The sequence below is a fragment of the Bufo gargarizans genome, chromosome 5, assembly GCF_014858855.1.
Source record: "Bufo gargarizans isolate SCDJY-AF-19 chromosome 5, ASM1485885v1, whole genome shotgun sequence".
NCBI lineage: Eukaryota > Metazoa > Chordata > Amphibia > Anura > Bufonidae > Bufo > Bufo gargarizans.
The window spans coordinates 120,724,283-120,739,866 of record NC_058084.1 but is presented as its reverse complement, the minus strand read 5'-3'; the positions used below and the strand labels follow the sequence as shown (position 1 = coordinate 120,739,866).

The following is a 15,584-nucleotide window of genomic DNA, read 5'->3' as shown; positions in this document are numbered from 1 at the left end:
TTTTTATCTGCAAGGTATTGTGACACCCTGTATGAATGGTGTGCACACAGTACAATCTGTGGGCCAGACACTCACTGGCTTGCAACTGCGATTATATCACAGAGAAAAAATTAATTGACTTTTTTTTATCTGCAAGGTATTGTGACACCCTGTATGAATGGTGTGCACACAATACAGTCTGTGGGCCAGACACTCACTGGCTTGCAACTGTGATTATATCACAGAGAAAAAATAAATTGACTTTTTTTATCTGCAAGGTATTGTGACACCCTGTAACGGTATGAGTGGTGGCCTGGCCAGTGGCCACAGTACAGTCTGTGGGGCAGACACTCACTGGCTTGCAACTGCGATTATATCACAGAGAAAAAAATTAATTGACTTTTTTTTTATCTGCAAGGTATTGTGACACCCTGTATGAATGGTGTGCACACAGTACAGTCTGTGGGCCAGACACTCACTGGCTTGCAACTGCGATTATATCACAGAGAAAAAATTAATTGACTTTTTTTTATCTGCAAGGTATTGTGACACCCTGTATGAATGGTGTGCACACAATACAGTCTGTGGGCCAGACACTCACTGGCTTGCAACTGCGATTATATCACAGAGAAAAAATAAATTGACTTTTTTTATCTGCAAGGTATTGTGACACCCTGTAACGGTATGAGTTGTGGCCTGACCAGTGGCCACAGTACAGTCTGTGGGGCAGACACTCACTGGCTTGCAACTGCGATTATATCACAGAGAAAAAATTAATTGACTTTTTTTTATCTGCAAGGTATTGTGACACCCTGTAACGGTATGAGTGGTGGCCTGGCCAGTGGCCACAGTACAGTCTGTGGGCCAGACACTCACTGGCTTGCAACTGCGATTATATCACAGAGAAAAAATAAATTGACTTTTTTTATCTGCAAGGTATTGTGACACCCTGTATGAATGGTGTGCACACAGTACAGTCTGTGGGCCAAACACTCACTGGCTTGCAACTGCGATTATATCACAGAGAAAAAATAAATTGACATTTTTTTATCTGCAAGGTATTGTGACACCCTGTAACGGTATGAGTGGTGGCCTGGCCAGTGGCCACAGTACAGTCTGTGGACCAGACACTCACTGGCTTGCAACTGCGATTATATCACAGAGAAAAAATAAATTGACTTTTTTTATCTGCAAGGTATTGTGACACCCTTTATGAATGGTGTGCACACAGTACAGTCTGTGGGCCAGACACTTACTGGCTTGCAACTGCGATTATATCACAGAGAAAAAATTAATTGACTTTTATTTTTCTGCAAGGTATTGTAACACCCTGTATGAATGGTGTGCACACAGTACAGTCTGTGGGCCTGCAGCCTCTCACACACAGGGAGGCAACTGCAATATATATATATATATATATAAAAAGCAGACTGATGTACCAGCCCTAAAAAGGGCTTTTTGGGGTGCTGTCAGGACACTGTCCTTACAGCAGATGAGTCTGTGGACACATAACACTGCCCTAGCTATCGATTTCCCTATTAAATCAGCAGCAGCTACACTGTTCTCCTCTCACTAAGAATGCAGCTTCCAAATGAATCTAAAATGGATGCTGTCCAGGAGGTGGGAGTGTCTGGGAGAGAGGGTCTGCTGCTGATTGGCTGGAATGTGTCTGCTGACTGTGAGGTACAGGGTCAAAGTTTGCTCAATGATTGTTCGCCGGCGAATAGTTCGGGACATCACTACTGATCAGCAGCATATGTACAAGAGGCAATGATTAAAAAATCACGGAAAATAAAGCCCTAACACAATAGATGCAAACATTATATATGGACTAAGCCCTCACTCTGATATGATAAAATCTGAGACTCTCAGCCAATAAATTTTGATCAAAAATATCTGTGGCCTCCTACCCGTGTAATGATTGCTAACAAATGTTGGTTTGCTAGGTCATCAGCCTGTATAAAAATGCTTTAAAGAGGTTGTCTCATCTAGCGGTTAGTAAGGCAAGATGAGACCAAGTCCTGACCACCTTGTGGCCGGGAAACAGCAGAGAGCGCTGGCACGCCGCTGTTTCAGTAACTCCTATTAAAGGGGTTCTCCTGGAATTAGGAAAATGAAAATACTTAAATATTACTTTATTATAAATATATTCCCAAATACCTTTCATTAGTTGTAATGGTTTGTTTTGTCTGTGAAGCAATCATTCGGAGAAATAAAATGTCCGCTGTCCTATTAGTGCACACAAAACCTGTCCTAATCACACAGAAGAACAAGTTACTTCACAGCACTGAGCTAAGGAGCTGCCTCATCTTCTTCTGTGATACTGAATACTGTTTAATATGATCTTCAGCTAAATCTCTGTAGAAATGGAGTTCATGGGGAGACATGAAGCTCAGAGAGGAGGGTGGGGGTGACGTGGATAATGTGCAGCAGCATGTGTATGCAATTTCCATTACCACAGTCTGTCCTGTCCGTCCTCTCTGTCCTTCATGTCTCTTCATGAACTCCATTCTCACAGAGATTCAGTTAAAGTTCTTATAGTCTGTAGTCAGGATCATAACCCCTGACAAGTAGGAGAGGAGGATGAGGCAGCTCTTTACCTCAGTGCTCAGAAGTAACTTGTCCTCCTGTATGATTAGGACAGGTTTAATGTGTACTAATGGGATGGCAGCTATTTGTTTCTCCCAATGATTGCTCCCTAAACAAAATGAGCCATTATAAATAATGAAAGGTATATGGGAATACATTTACAATAAAGTAATATTTAAGTATTTTCATTTTCTAAATTCCCAGGGAACCCCTTTAAAGTGCATGGGAGCCATGGAAACAGAGTAGGACAGCAAGGTATGACGTTTCTAAGTTAAGCCTCATTCACACGTCTGTGTTCCACGGACGTGTGCTGTACACATTCTCCATGGACAGCACACGTCCCCATTCATTTTAATGTGTGTATTCACACATCAGTGTTTTAGCATGGTCTGTGGGTCCATGCTCTAATTTGTTCGTGTTCACGGATCCATCACGCCCATTATAGTCTATGGATCCGTGAAAACCACGGATGCAACACGGATCATTAGGAAGAGATGCTTTGAAAATTACTTTTCAGCTGTTCAACAGTTTAGTGTCAGTGAAACACGAATGACACACGGACAGCCAAAAACAGACACATGGACCAGACACGGACATCTTCCCGGAGGCATCACTTACCAACTTTTCATGGATGTAGGCACGGACACTGATGTGTGAATGAGGCTTTAGGGAAACTGTATACCTTGCTGTGCTATGCTGATTTACAGCTCCCATGCACTGCAATCATGCAGCTGCTCTAGCTGAAAGCCCACTTCAGTGACAGCAGGGTGCCCCACAGAGAAGGCAGGGATGGTTTTTTTTCCCCATAGATCTGTACACAGTGCTCAATGAGCGCTGTGTATAGAGATCAGGAAAGAGCAATGCCACCTCGTGCTCCTGTCCAAGCAGTCATGTGATCCCTGGGGGCTGAGAGTCTGTGAGTGCTGCTGGGTTTTATCAGACCCAGATCAGCTCTGCAGTGAAGTTGTACAGTGATGTACAACCTCTCTGGGATCGGTATTCCCCCGTATCTCGGGCTACAATGTTAGCCCTGAATACAAGAGAAATCAGCGATATAAAAAAAAAGTGTAACGTTAAATGTCCTCCAAAGTATAAAATAAAGAAAATAAAGACGGCATAAAAAAAAAATAAAAAAAAATATTATTTTTAAATTCCACTGCACGGCAAACTACAGCTTATAGCCCTGCCCTCAATGAGCAACACCCATGCATACCATATATCAAAAAGACTATTTATACAGTATATACAGTACATGATGGGAAAAAATTGTCCTGTCGACCAGACAATGACGGAATCAAACTGAACCATTATTTGTCCCATAGACATGGATTAGGACGGGGCAAAACGGAATGCCTCTTATAACCGTTTTGCATTCTGTCCTAAAATTCAGTTATATTCTATTGTAACCCTATAACGAAATTCCATGACGCAAATGAAAACCCACTATTATGGAAAAGATGCATGTTGTGCTATTAACAAAAAAAATACATTTACAATTGTGAAAATCAGACTATTTTCCATTTTTTTACACTTGCACATGTCCAACTGTTCAATTTTTCAGTACTTTTTGCACAACTTGCTGTTCTCTAACAAGGAGCTTAATGGCAAAATTCACCACAGGTGTTTGATCCATGAATCGACCAATACATTTCCTGGTTCAATTAGAATTGGTATTTAAACAGTCCTCCTCATCATGCTGTTCACATTTTGACATCATGAGACCAAGACAACACCTAACAATTGATCATCAGTACCTCGCCATTGCGAGACTTCAAGCAGGATGTTCTCAGATGGAAGTGGCCACTGAGCTTAGTGTCACACAGCATAGAAGTGGACGTCCTTTGGCCACATACCACACTGATGCCCTGCAGTACTGGATGATGAATGGCACACAGCTCCAAGCACATTTAAGGAAGGTGAGAGTCATCCAAGTGTCATGTCAGACCTTTCAAAACCGTTTAGATCAGCAAGGTCTGCATACTAGTCGACCTGTAAGGGTACCTGTGGTCATTGTCTTACATGGGCCAGGGAGCATCTATGCTGGACAAGGAACCAGTGGGCCTCAGTGCTGTTCACTGATGAAAGTCAATTCACGCTGAGCAGAAATGATGGCTGCCAACGATGTTTGAGACGTCAAGGAGGACGCTATGCATCAGCCACTGTTGTCACCAATAGAGTGTTTGGCGGTGGTGGTGGTGTTACAGTGTGGGCAGGTGTGCCTAGTCAATACAAAACTACCTTACACTTTGTGAATGGCGCAGTGACAAGACCATACTACTTGAATAACATCATTAATCCTGTCATTGTACCTCTGCATGAACAACACAGGCCTAATTTCATCTTTATGGACAATGCGCCAGCTCATCGAGGTCGCATGATTTGGGAGCGGCTGCTGGAGACTGGGGTACCTCAAAAGGAGTGGCCTGCACTTTCTCCAGACCTGAATCCCATTAAAAATCTATGGGATCAGCTGAGTCGCCGTGTAGAGACTTGTAACTCTGTATCCTAGAACCTCAATGACTTGAGGGCTGCCCTTCAAGAAGAGGTGGATGCCATGCCTCAGCAGACAATAAGTCAACTTGTGAAGAGCATGAGACATTGTTGTCAAGCTGTAATTGATGCTTAAGGCCACATGACAAGATATTGAGACATTGACATTTTTGTGGGTTATACCCACCACTGTTGTTGGCTTTTTTGTCAATAAATTGTTTGAGATGAGGTGCAGCATCCCACTACGTGTGTGTGGGCACTGCTTAAAAGCACTTTTTACTTTATTAAAAGCACTAGGTTATAATGTATGATTTTGTATTTATGTATCTGAAAAATCCCTGCTAACAGGCCTATTAGGTGTAATTTATACATCCCGCCACTCGATGGGGATAAAGTTCAGGTCCTATATATATCCTAGGCCAGGCCTAGTTAGTCAGTTGTGGAGATGAGAGGAGAGTAGGCAGTTGAAAATATAGTCAGAAGAGAGCAGATCTGAGGTAGTCAGATCAAATTAGTGGGAGGAAGGATAGAGTGAAGACTTTGCAACGCAGATTATTGAGTGGAGCCAACTTCGCTAGGAGGTGATACTCAGATGTTAGGCGCAGAAGACCGTTTTCCTTCTGTGGCCGGACTATAGACTTGCATCCCTGACCAGTAAGAGAAGAGTTTGCCTCCCTGGAAAAGAAACAAGCATTCCTAGGAATTCATCGGTGATAAGAGCCATTATTGAGGGCCAGAGACACCTTTGCATGGTGGAGGTTTTATAGCTTCAGGCAGCCACACCAACCTTCTAAGAGACAGTTGAGTTTTCCTGTCTAAAAATATTCAGCTTGTAGGGAAAGTCAAGGAATAGGATCCAACACATCTAAAGGAACCAGGTACACCTAACACACTACTCCAAAACCACAAAACCTAAACAGCCTAAAACAGTGGATTTGCAGAATTAACTCTGTACCATCTAGAGACTGCATGTTTGTATTGCTGCAACCAAAGACATCTAAAGTAAAAGTTGTGAGTTGCATTTCACCACTGTCTACCTCATTATTACTACTTATGGTTGTACCACCATTAACGGTACTGGCGTCACGACAAAAACCATCAAGGGACTCAGCCGCAACAAGCACCCTAAGCACCCCTAACATCAAGGGCACCTCAACCACCATTTTGGCTGATGCTTTCTACCACAGAGCGTGCCCCGGAACTTTTTGTGAGTAGTGTATTTGCTTGTGTATAGGATAACAAAACATTGTAGACTACTGATTAAATGGAAATTCTTAATATTATTTCAATGCAAACTTTCTAATCTGCAAAAATTATTTCAATTTTCCCAAAAAGTAATTTTAAATCATCAATTTTCTTTTTGTGTGGAATTCATTATGACAGACAAATACATAGTTAGCCAGACTGAAATAAACAAAGTTCATTACATATGATTTGGCTTTACCTTTAGGATATGGCTACATGTGTCGAATATTGGCAAGGATGTCATAGGAATTAATAGGGCTGCAGCGTGACACACGAATCGAAAAAAATGCAGCAGTCCGCAACGGCTGCTAAGCCCATGTTGTACCCAAGTGTTCCAGTGATGATGGCTGCCATAGGAATGAATGGGGTCACAGTGCGACTTGCATGTTTGCTGCGACTGCAAAACGAGAATGGCAAAAAATCCAATGCTGGATTTTTTTCCATTCTCGTTTCACAGTCGCAGCAAACATGCAAGTTGCACTGTGACCCCATTCATTCCTATGGCAGCCATCTACACTGGAACACTTGGGTACAACATTGGCTTAGCAGCATGTCGCGCTAACAACCGTCGTGTAGCCTTAGGCTAGGTCTACACGAAGACATTTGTTGCGCAACATTTTGTTGCATCAATGTCGCACGACAATTTTTATAATGGCAGTCTATGGTGTCGCACTGCAACATGCAACATGCTGCGACTGCGACGCAACAATTGCAGTGTAGTTGCAAATGTTGCAGTGTAGTTGTGCCCTATCTGTCGCGCAACTTATTGTCGCGCGACAAATGTCGTCGTGTAGACCTAGCCTAAATGTCAACTTGCAACAGAATCCAGTCTGTAAGGGCAGAAGTAGGCCACAAGAAGAAATAAGATCTAATTTTGGTTAATTAATCATCAGCCCTTTTCACTTAGATGGCTAATACACCAGACAATAGTCAGGTGCTAAACTAAATTCCCTTATGAAAAGCATGGAGAGATGTAGAGCTATACTGATAATACACTATGGGGACATTTATCAAAGACAGTTTTCTTGCTTACAAATGCTGCAATTTTTGGCACAAACAGCATTTTCATAAAAAACAATTCTGACTTTTTATGTTGGACACAAGCTGGCAGAAATCACAGCACAAATCTACACCAGTTCATAGCTGCAGAGGTGCACCTAGCTTTCCTGCTGCCTGAGACAAAAACTGACCCCCCCCCCCTTCCCAATGCCAATTTCCTAACCTAACCCCTTCCCTTCAGCCCATGGCTCTTTGGCTGCCCCCCTCTTGCCCATGACTGGTGCTGTCTGGCCCCCTTGGTGGTGCACCCCTGCAGACTTGCTTTTCAGACAGAAGATGCATCTCCTTAATAAATTTGGCAAATCCTACCCGACTGATCCTTTATATGCCAGTCTTAATTAGAAAAATGCATTCTTAGGGCTCGTTCACACTGCCATTGGTGTCCTGTGCCCGTGCTGTGAGCCGCAAATTGAAGCCCGCAATGCAATGGCACCTTCCGTTGGGCAGGCGCATTGGGATCGCAGACGCGTTCATTAGAAGGGGTCAGCGATCCCTCCGTTCCGCAAAAAGATAGAGCATGTTCTATCTTTTTGCGGTGCGGAGGCACGGAACAGAACCCCAGAAACCACTCCGCAGTGCTTCCGTAGTGTTCCGTTCCGTGCTTCCGTTCCGCATCTCTGGATTTGCGGACCCATTAAAATTAATAAATCCGCAACGGAATCACAACGAAAAGGTGCACGTGTATTCCGGATCTGCAAATGCTGTCCGCAATACGGGAATGGGACACCAACGGTCGCGTGAACGAGCCCTTAGGCAGACTTCACCTCTGCGCTGAGCTTTCCGTTCTTCTGATCTGTCCGAACAGAAAAGTAAAAAAGATAAATAAGAAATCAGTTATTTTATGCATCAGTTGTCCTCAGTTTTCATCAGTTTTTGCCAATTCCGTAACACATCAGTTATTTTTGACAGGAGATAATGTCCTGCACGTAACAGCAAACCTGTAATCACAGTGCCGCCGGATTTGGAAAATAATAAAATAAAAAAGGTCCCTAAACACTACAGAGGACATTTATCAAGACTGGCATTTCCAACGCCAGTCTTGATCTACTTTAAAGGGATTCTGTCATCAGATTTGAGGCCTATAACCTAAACATATGGCCAGGTCCCTACTAATACCCTGAATCCTAAAGTGACCTTATCAAATGCGCCTGTGGCTCTATTATCATATAAAACAGGTTTATATAACTTGCCACTCACGTCCCAAACGTGTCCAAGGGGACGTCTCATCATGCAGGGTGCCCGGCTGCAGCCATCTCCTTTGGTGCACTAATGTCGCGCAACAATTTTTATAATGGCAGTCTATGGTGTCGCACTGCAACATGCGACATGCTGCGACTGCGACGCGACAGTCGCAGAAAATCCATTCGAGATGGATTTTTCTGCGACTGTCGCGTCGCAGTCGCAGCATGTCGCATGTTGCAGTGCGACACCATAGACTGCCATTATAAAAATTGACGCGCGACATTAGTGCAACAAAATGTCGCGCGACAAATGTTGCGCCCTATCTGTCGCGCAACTTTTTGTCGCGCAACAAATGTCGTCGTGTAGACCTAGCCTTAACCCCTTAAGGACTCAGCCCTATTTCACCTTAAGGACTTGGCCATTTTTTGCAAATCTGACCAGTGTCACTTTAAGTGCTGATAACTTTAAAACGCTTTGACTTACCCAGGCCGTTCTGAGATTGTTTTTTTGTCACATATTGTACTTCATGACACTGCTAAAATTGGGTCAAAAAAGTGAATTTTTTTGCATAAAAAAATACCATATTTACCAAAAATTTTGAAAAATTTGCAAATTTCAAAGTTTCAGTTTCTCTACTTCTGTAATACATAGTAATACCCCCAAAAATTGTGATGACTTTACATTCCCCATATGTCTACTTCATGTTTGTAGCATTTTGGGAATGATATTTTATTTTCTGGGGATGTTACAAGGCTTAGAAGTTTAGAAGCAAATCTTGAAATTTTTCTGAAATTTACAAAAACCCAATTTTTAGGGACCACTACAGCTCTGAAGTCACTTTGCGAGGCTTATATAATAGAAACCGCCCAAAAATGACCCCATTCTATAAACTACACCCCTCAAGGTATTCAAAACTGATTTTACAAACTTTGTTAACCCTTTAGGTGTTGCACAAGAGTTATTGGCAAATGGGGATGAAATTTGAGAATTTCATTTTTTTGCCTAATTTTCCATTTTAACCCATTTTTTCCACTAACAAAGCAAGGGTTAACAGCCAAACAAGACTGTATCTTTATTACCCTGACTCTGCCGTTTACAGAAACACCCCATATGTGGCCGTAAACTACTGTACGGCCACACAGCGGGGCGTAGAGTGAAAGGTGCGCCGTATGGTTTTTGGAAGGCAGATTTTGCTGGACTGTTTTTTTGACACCATGTCCCATTTGAAGCCCCCTGATGCACCCCTAGAGTAGAAACTCCATAAAAGTGACCGCATCTAAGAAACTACACCCCTCAAGGTATTCAAAAATGATTTTAGAAACTTTGTTAACCCTTTAGATGTTGCACAAGATTTAATGGAAAATAGAGATACAATTTCAAAATTTCACTTTTTTGGCCGATTTTCCATTTTAATATTTTTTTTACAGTTACAAAGCAAGGGTTAACAGCCAAACAAAACTCATTATTTATGGCCCGGATTCTGTAGTTTACAGAAACACCCCATATGTGGCCGTAAACTGCTGTACGGCCACACAGCGGGGCGTAGAATGAAAGGTGCGCTGTTTGGTTTTTGGAAGTCAGATTTTGCTGGACTGGTTTTTTGACACCATGTCCCATTTGAAGCCCCCCTGATGCACCCCTAGAGTAGAAACTCCATAAAAGTGACCCCATCTAAGAAACTACACCCCTCAAGGTATTCAAAACTGATTTTACAAACTTTGTTAACCCTTTAGGTGTTGCACAAGATTTAATGGAAAATAGAGATACAATTTCAAAATTTCACTTTTTTGGAAGATTTTCCATTTTAATATTTTTTTTTCAATTACAAAGCAAGGGTTAACAGCCAAACAAAACTCATTATTTATGGCGCTGATTCTGTAGTTTACAGAAACACCCCATATGTGTTTGTAAACCGCTGTACGGGCACACAGCAGGGCGCAGAAGGAAAGGAATGCCCTACGGTTTTTGGAAGGCAGATTTTGCTGGACTGTTTTTTTTGACACCATGTCCCATTTGAAGCCCCCCTGATGCACCCCCAGAGTATAAACTCCAAAAAAGTGACCCCATTTTAGAAACTAGGGGATAGGGTGGCAGTTTTGTTGGTACTAGTTTAGGGTACATATGATTTTTGGTTGCTCTATATTACACTTTTTTTGTGTGGCAAGGTAACAAGAAATAGCTTTTTTGGCACGTTTTTTTTTTGTTATTTACAACATTCATCTGACAGGTTAGATCATGTGGTAATTTTATAGAGCAGGTTGTCACGGACGCGGCGATACCTAATATGTATACAATTTTTTTTATTTATGTAAGTTTTACACAATGATTTCATTTTTAAAACAAAAAAAATGTTTTAGTGTCTCCATAGTCTAAGAACCATAGTTTTTTCAGTTTTTGGGCGATTATTTTAAGTAGGGTCTCATTTTTTGCGGGATGAGATGACGGTTTGATTGGCCCTATTTTGGGGTGCACATGACTTTTTAATCGCTTGCTATTACACTTTATTGTGACGTAAGATGACAAAATGGCTTTTTTTACACAGTTTTTATTTTTATTTTTTTACGGTGGTCACCTGAGGGGTTAGGTCATGTCATATTTTTATAGAGCCGGTCGATACGGACGCGGCGATACCTAATATGTATACTTTGTTTTATTTATTTAAGTTTTACACAATGATTTTATTTTTGAAACAAAATAAATCATGTTTTAGTGTTTCCATAGTCTAAGAGCCATAGTTTTTTCAGTTTTTTGGCAATTATTTTGGGTAGGGTATGATTTTTGCGGGATGAGATGACGGTTTGATTGGTACTATTTTGGCGTACATGCGACTTTTTTGATCACTTTTATTACCTTTTTTGGGAACTAAGGTGGGCAAAATTTCAATTTCCTAATAGTTTTTTTTTTTTTTTTTATGGCGTTCACCGTGCGGGGAAAGTAACATGACCGTTTTATAGATCAGGTCATTACGGACGCGGCGATACCAAACATGTGTAGGAAATTTTATTTTTTTCATTTTTATTCAGTGATAAATGTGTTTTATTGATTTTTACTTTTTTTTCCACTTTTTTTTGACCCAGACCCACTTGGTTCTTGAAGATCCAGTGGGTCTGATGTCTGTATAATACAGTACAGTACAATATATATTGTACAGTACTGTATTTTACTTACACTTTGTCTGAACAGATCTCTGCCTTCAGCACAGATCTGTTCAGCACCATGGACAGCAGGATGCCTGAGACGGCGTCCTGTTGCCATGGGAACCTTCCCCGTCTGCTCAGTAGTGGTCAGAACTGCGCAGACGGGGAAGGGTAAGGACGGGGCTCTGGGGGGGCTGTCTGGGAGCTCCCTCCCTCTCCATTCGGGGGGCTGCAAAGGCACTGCAGCCCCCCGATGGGAGAGGGAGGGAGCTACTTCTTGTGTGGCAAGGTAACAAGAAATAGCTTTTTTGGCACGTTTTTTTTTTGTTATTTACAACATTCATCTGACAGGTTAGATCATGTGGTAATTTTATAGAGCAGGTTGTCACGGACGCGGCGATACCTAATATGTATACAATTTTTTTTATTTATGTAAGTTTTACACAATGATTTCATTTTTAAAACAAAAAAAATGTTTTAGTGTCTCCATAGTCTAAGAACCATAGTTTTTTCAGTTTTTGGGCGATTATTTTAAGTAGGGTCTCATTTTTTGCGGGATGAGATGACGGTTTGATTGGCCCTATTTTGGGGTGCACATGACTTTTTAATCGCTTGCTATTACACTTTATTGTGACGTAAGATGACAAAATGGCTTTTTTTTTTTACTTTTTTTTCCACTTTTTTTTGACCCAGACCCACTTGGATCCAGTGGGTCTGATGTCTGTATAATACAGTACAGTACAATATATATTGTACAGTACTGTATTTTACTTACACTTTGTCTGAACAGATCTCTGCCTTCAGCACAGATCTGTTCAGCACCATGGACAGCAGGATGCCTGAGACGGCGTCCTGTTGCCATGGGAACCTTCCCCGTCTGCTCAGTAGTGGTCAGAACTGCGCAGACGGGGAAGGGTAAGGACGGGGCTCTGGGGGGGCTGTCTGGGAGCTCCCTCCCTCTCCATTCGGGGGGCTGCAAAGGCACTGCAGCCCCCCGATGGGAGAGGGAGGGAGCTACTTCTTACTGTTAACTTTTTTCATACAGCGGTCCGTACGGACCGCTGTATGGAAAGGGTTAAACGGCTGACATCGCATCACCGATGTCAGCCGTTTATACCAGGGTGCCAGCAATGTGATGGCACCCTGGTATACCCACTCTACACCAACGAATTTTCAAGGGGAGGCGGGCGGGGGACCGCGGGGATCAGAAACTGCAAAAAGCGCAGCAAACCGCAGGTCTGAATTGACCTGTGGTTTGCGGCGATCGCCGATAGGGGGGGGTCACATGACCCCCCCTGGCATTGTCACAGGATGCCGGCTGAATGATTTCAGCCGGCATCCCGTTTCCATTAACCCCCGCGGCGCCGGAATCTGCATTTAAAGTTAGGACGTACCGGTACGCCCTGAATCCTTAAGGACTCGGGAAATAGGGCGTACCGATACGCCCTGCGTCCTTAAGGGGTTAAGCTATGTGCTTACTTCTCCATACAGATGAGACATAGAAATACTGTCACACAGTCACAACCTAAAGCTTTTATCTGTCCATAGTAAAGCCTCATTCACACGTCAGTGTTTCACAGACGTGTGCTGTACGTGTTTTCCATGGACAGCACACATCCCCATTCATTTTAATATGTAAATTCAGACATCAGTGTTTTAGCACGATCCGTGGGTCAGTATTTTGTCCATGTTCACGGATCCATCACGTCCATTATAGTCTATGGGTCTGTGAAAACCACGGATGCAACATAGATGCCATCCATGTTGCATCCGTGTTTCACGGATCATTAAGAAGAGATGCTTTGAAAATTATTTTTCAGCTGTTCAGTGTCAGTGAAACACAGATGCAACATGGACAACAAAAAAAGGACACACGGACCCAACACGGTTTCTTCAAAGACAGCTTCACGGATACATCACTGACCACCTGCTCACGGATTTGAGCACGGACGTGTGAATATGGCTTAACTTGACGCTCCTACTGGATAAAATATTTTTGTCTTCTATTCTAAGGGCTCATGCACACAAACGCATTTAATTTCCGTGCCCGTTTTTTTGTGTGGCCCATATGCGGAACAATTTACTTCAATGGGGCTGCAAAAAAAAGAAACTAAAATGACTCAGTTCCGCAGAAAAATAGAACATGTCCTATTATTGTCCGCATTACAGACAAGGATAGGACTGTTCTATTAGGGGCCAGCTGTTTAGTTCTGCAAAATACGGAATGCACATGGACGTCATCCATATTTTTTGCGAATCCGTGTTTTGTGGACTGCAAAATACTTATGGTCGTGTGCATGAGCCCTAAGGGTGCGGTCACATGGTCAGTTTTAGAAGCAAAAACTCGGAATGAATTTAAAAAACAGAAGTCATATCTGTCCCTTAGGGCTCATAAACATCAGCGACATCAGTGTTGCATCAGTTTTTTGGTGGATCCATTGTAACAATGCCTGTCCTTGTCCGCAAAACGGACAAGAATAGGACATGTTCTATTTTTTTGTGCAACGGACATGGAATGCATATTGAGTTATTTATGTTTTTTGCGGCCCCAATAAAATGAATGGTTCTGTATGCGTGCCAAAGTAAAAAACGGAACGGACATGGACAAAAATTACGTTTGTGTCCATGAACCCTTATACTTTCTCTTTCTATATGATCCACTCCTGATTTTGGCTTCCAAAACTGCATCAGGAAACCAACGGCATGGAAAAACAGATGTGGAGAGCACACGGTGTGCTTTCCGCATCTTTTGCAGCCCCATTGAAATTGTGGAACGGATGCGGACCCATTCATACGGTCGTGTGAATGACCCCTTAGGGTTACTCTGGCCTCTAAAACAATACAATTGCAGCTGCTTATGGGATAACATAATGCAACAAGACTCACCTGTTCAATCCTGGACTGGTCCAGTGGTCCCCTGCCTGTCTGTGTTACATTGGTGAAGCTGTGACATGCCACACAGCAGCGCGTGACAATCACAATTTAGCACTATCAATTATTTCACGTCAGGCTTATACGCTTGTGTGAATTAAAAGTAGTTTTTTTCTTACCTTGTATTTGTCAAAACCCGTCAGTTGATCGGAGGTGATATACTGGTAACTAAACATGGTTCTAATTTACGGAGCCGCTTTTCTTCCCTACAATATCAGGTCTGTAACCGTTCTCCCCCAGGCAGCAGGATGCAGGTCCTGTAGTTAAGCAGCCGGCTCAGAAAGAACAGTTCGCATACGTGCGCTTGTCAGTCTATGCCCTGCTATCTTATCTGTGGAGAACACAGTTCTTGATGTCACAAACCAGGAAGGCAGGTATTTAAGAAGTAAAGGTATCACCTTGCTTGCAGGGCTGCCAAGTCCTCACTTTTTTTTTTTTAAACAGAAAAGGAGAAACTAACCAAGACAGTCAGCCGACGGCAGAGTACGACTTATATTTGCTGGGGAATGTTTTGTTTGTTATTTTAAGGGAAGATATTATTTAAAGGAGTTGTGCAAGAATGGGGGGGGGGGGGGGATTGGCGCCCCCTTCACACTTTGTCAGACTTGATTTGCTTCCTGTCGCTCACTCCCCGCTCCTGCGATATCCCGCTGGGCTTCCTCTCTGTAAGGCCTCATGCACACGACAGTATTTTTTCACGGTCCGCAAAAACGGGGTCCGTAGGTCCGTGATCCGTGACCATTTTTTTGTCCGTGGGTCTTCCCTGTTTTTTGGAGGATCCACGGACATGAAAAATGAAAAAAAAATCTAAGTCAAGTTTGCCATTGAAATGATAGGAAAAAACGGACACGGATCACGGACGCGGATGATAATTTTGTGTGCATCCGTGATTTTTCACGGACCCATTGACTTGAATGGGTCCGTGAACCGTTGGCCGTGAAAAAAATAGGACAGGTCTTATTTTTTTCACGG

General features: G+C 42.7%; 1 protein-coding gene across 1 annotated transcript in view; it reads right to left on the bottom strand.

Annotated features, from left to right (window-relative positions):
• LOC122939333 (ethanolaminephosphotransferase 1-like) overlaps window positions 1-14,788 on the bottom strand; it is a 79,656-nt gene extending 64,868 nt beyond the window's left edge. Inside the window, exon 1 of the mRNA XM_044295401.1 lies at window positions 14,732-14,788. Within this exon, the coding sequence (XP_044151336.1) occupies window positions 14,732-14,788 (57 nt within the window). The remainder of the gene's footprint in view (window positions 1-14,731) is intronic.
• Window positions 14,789-15,584: the final 796 nt, after the last annotated feature.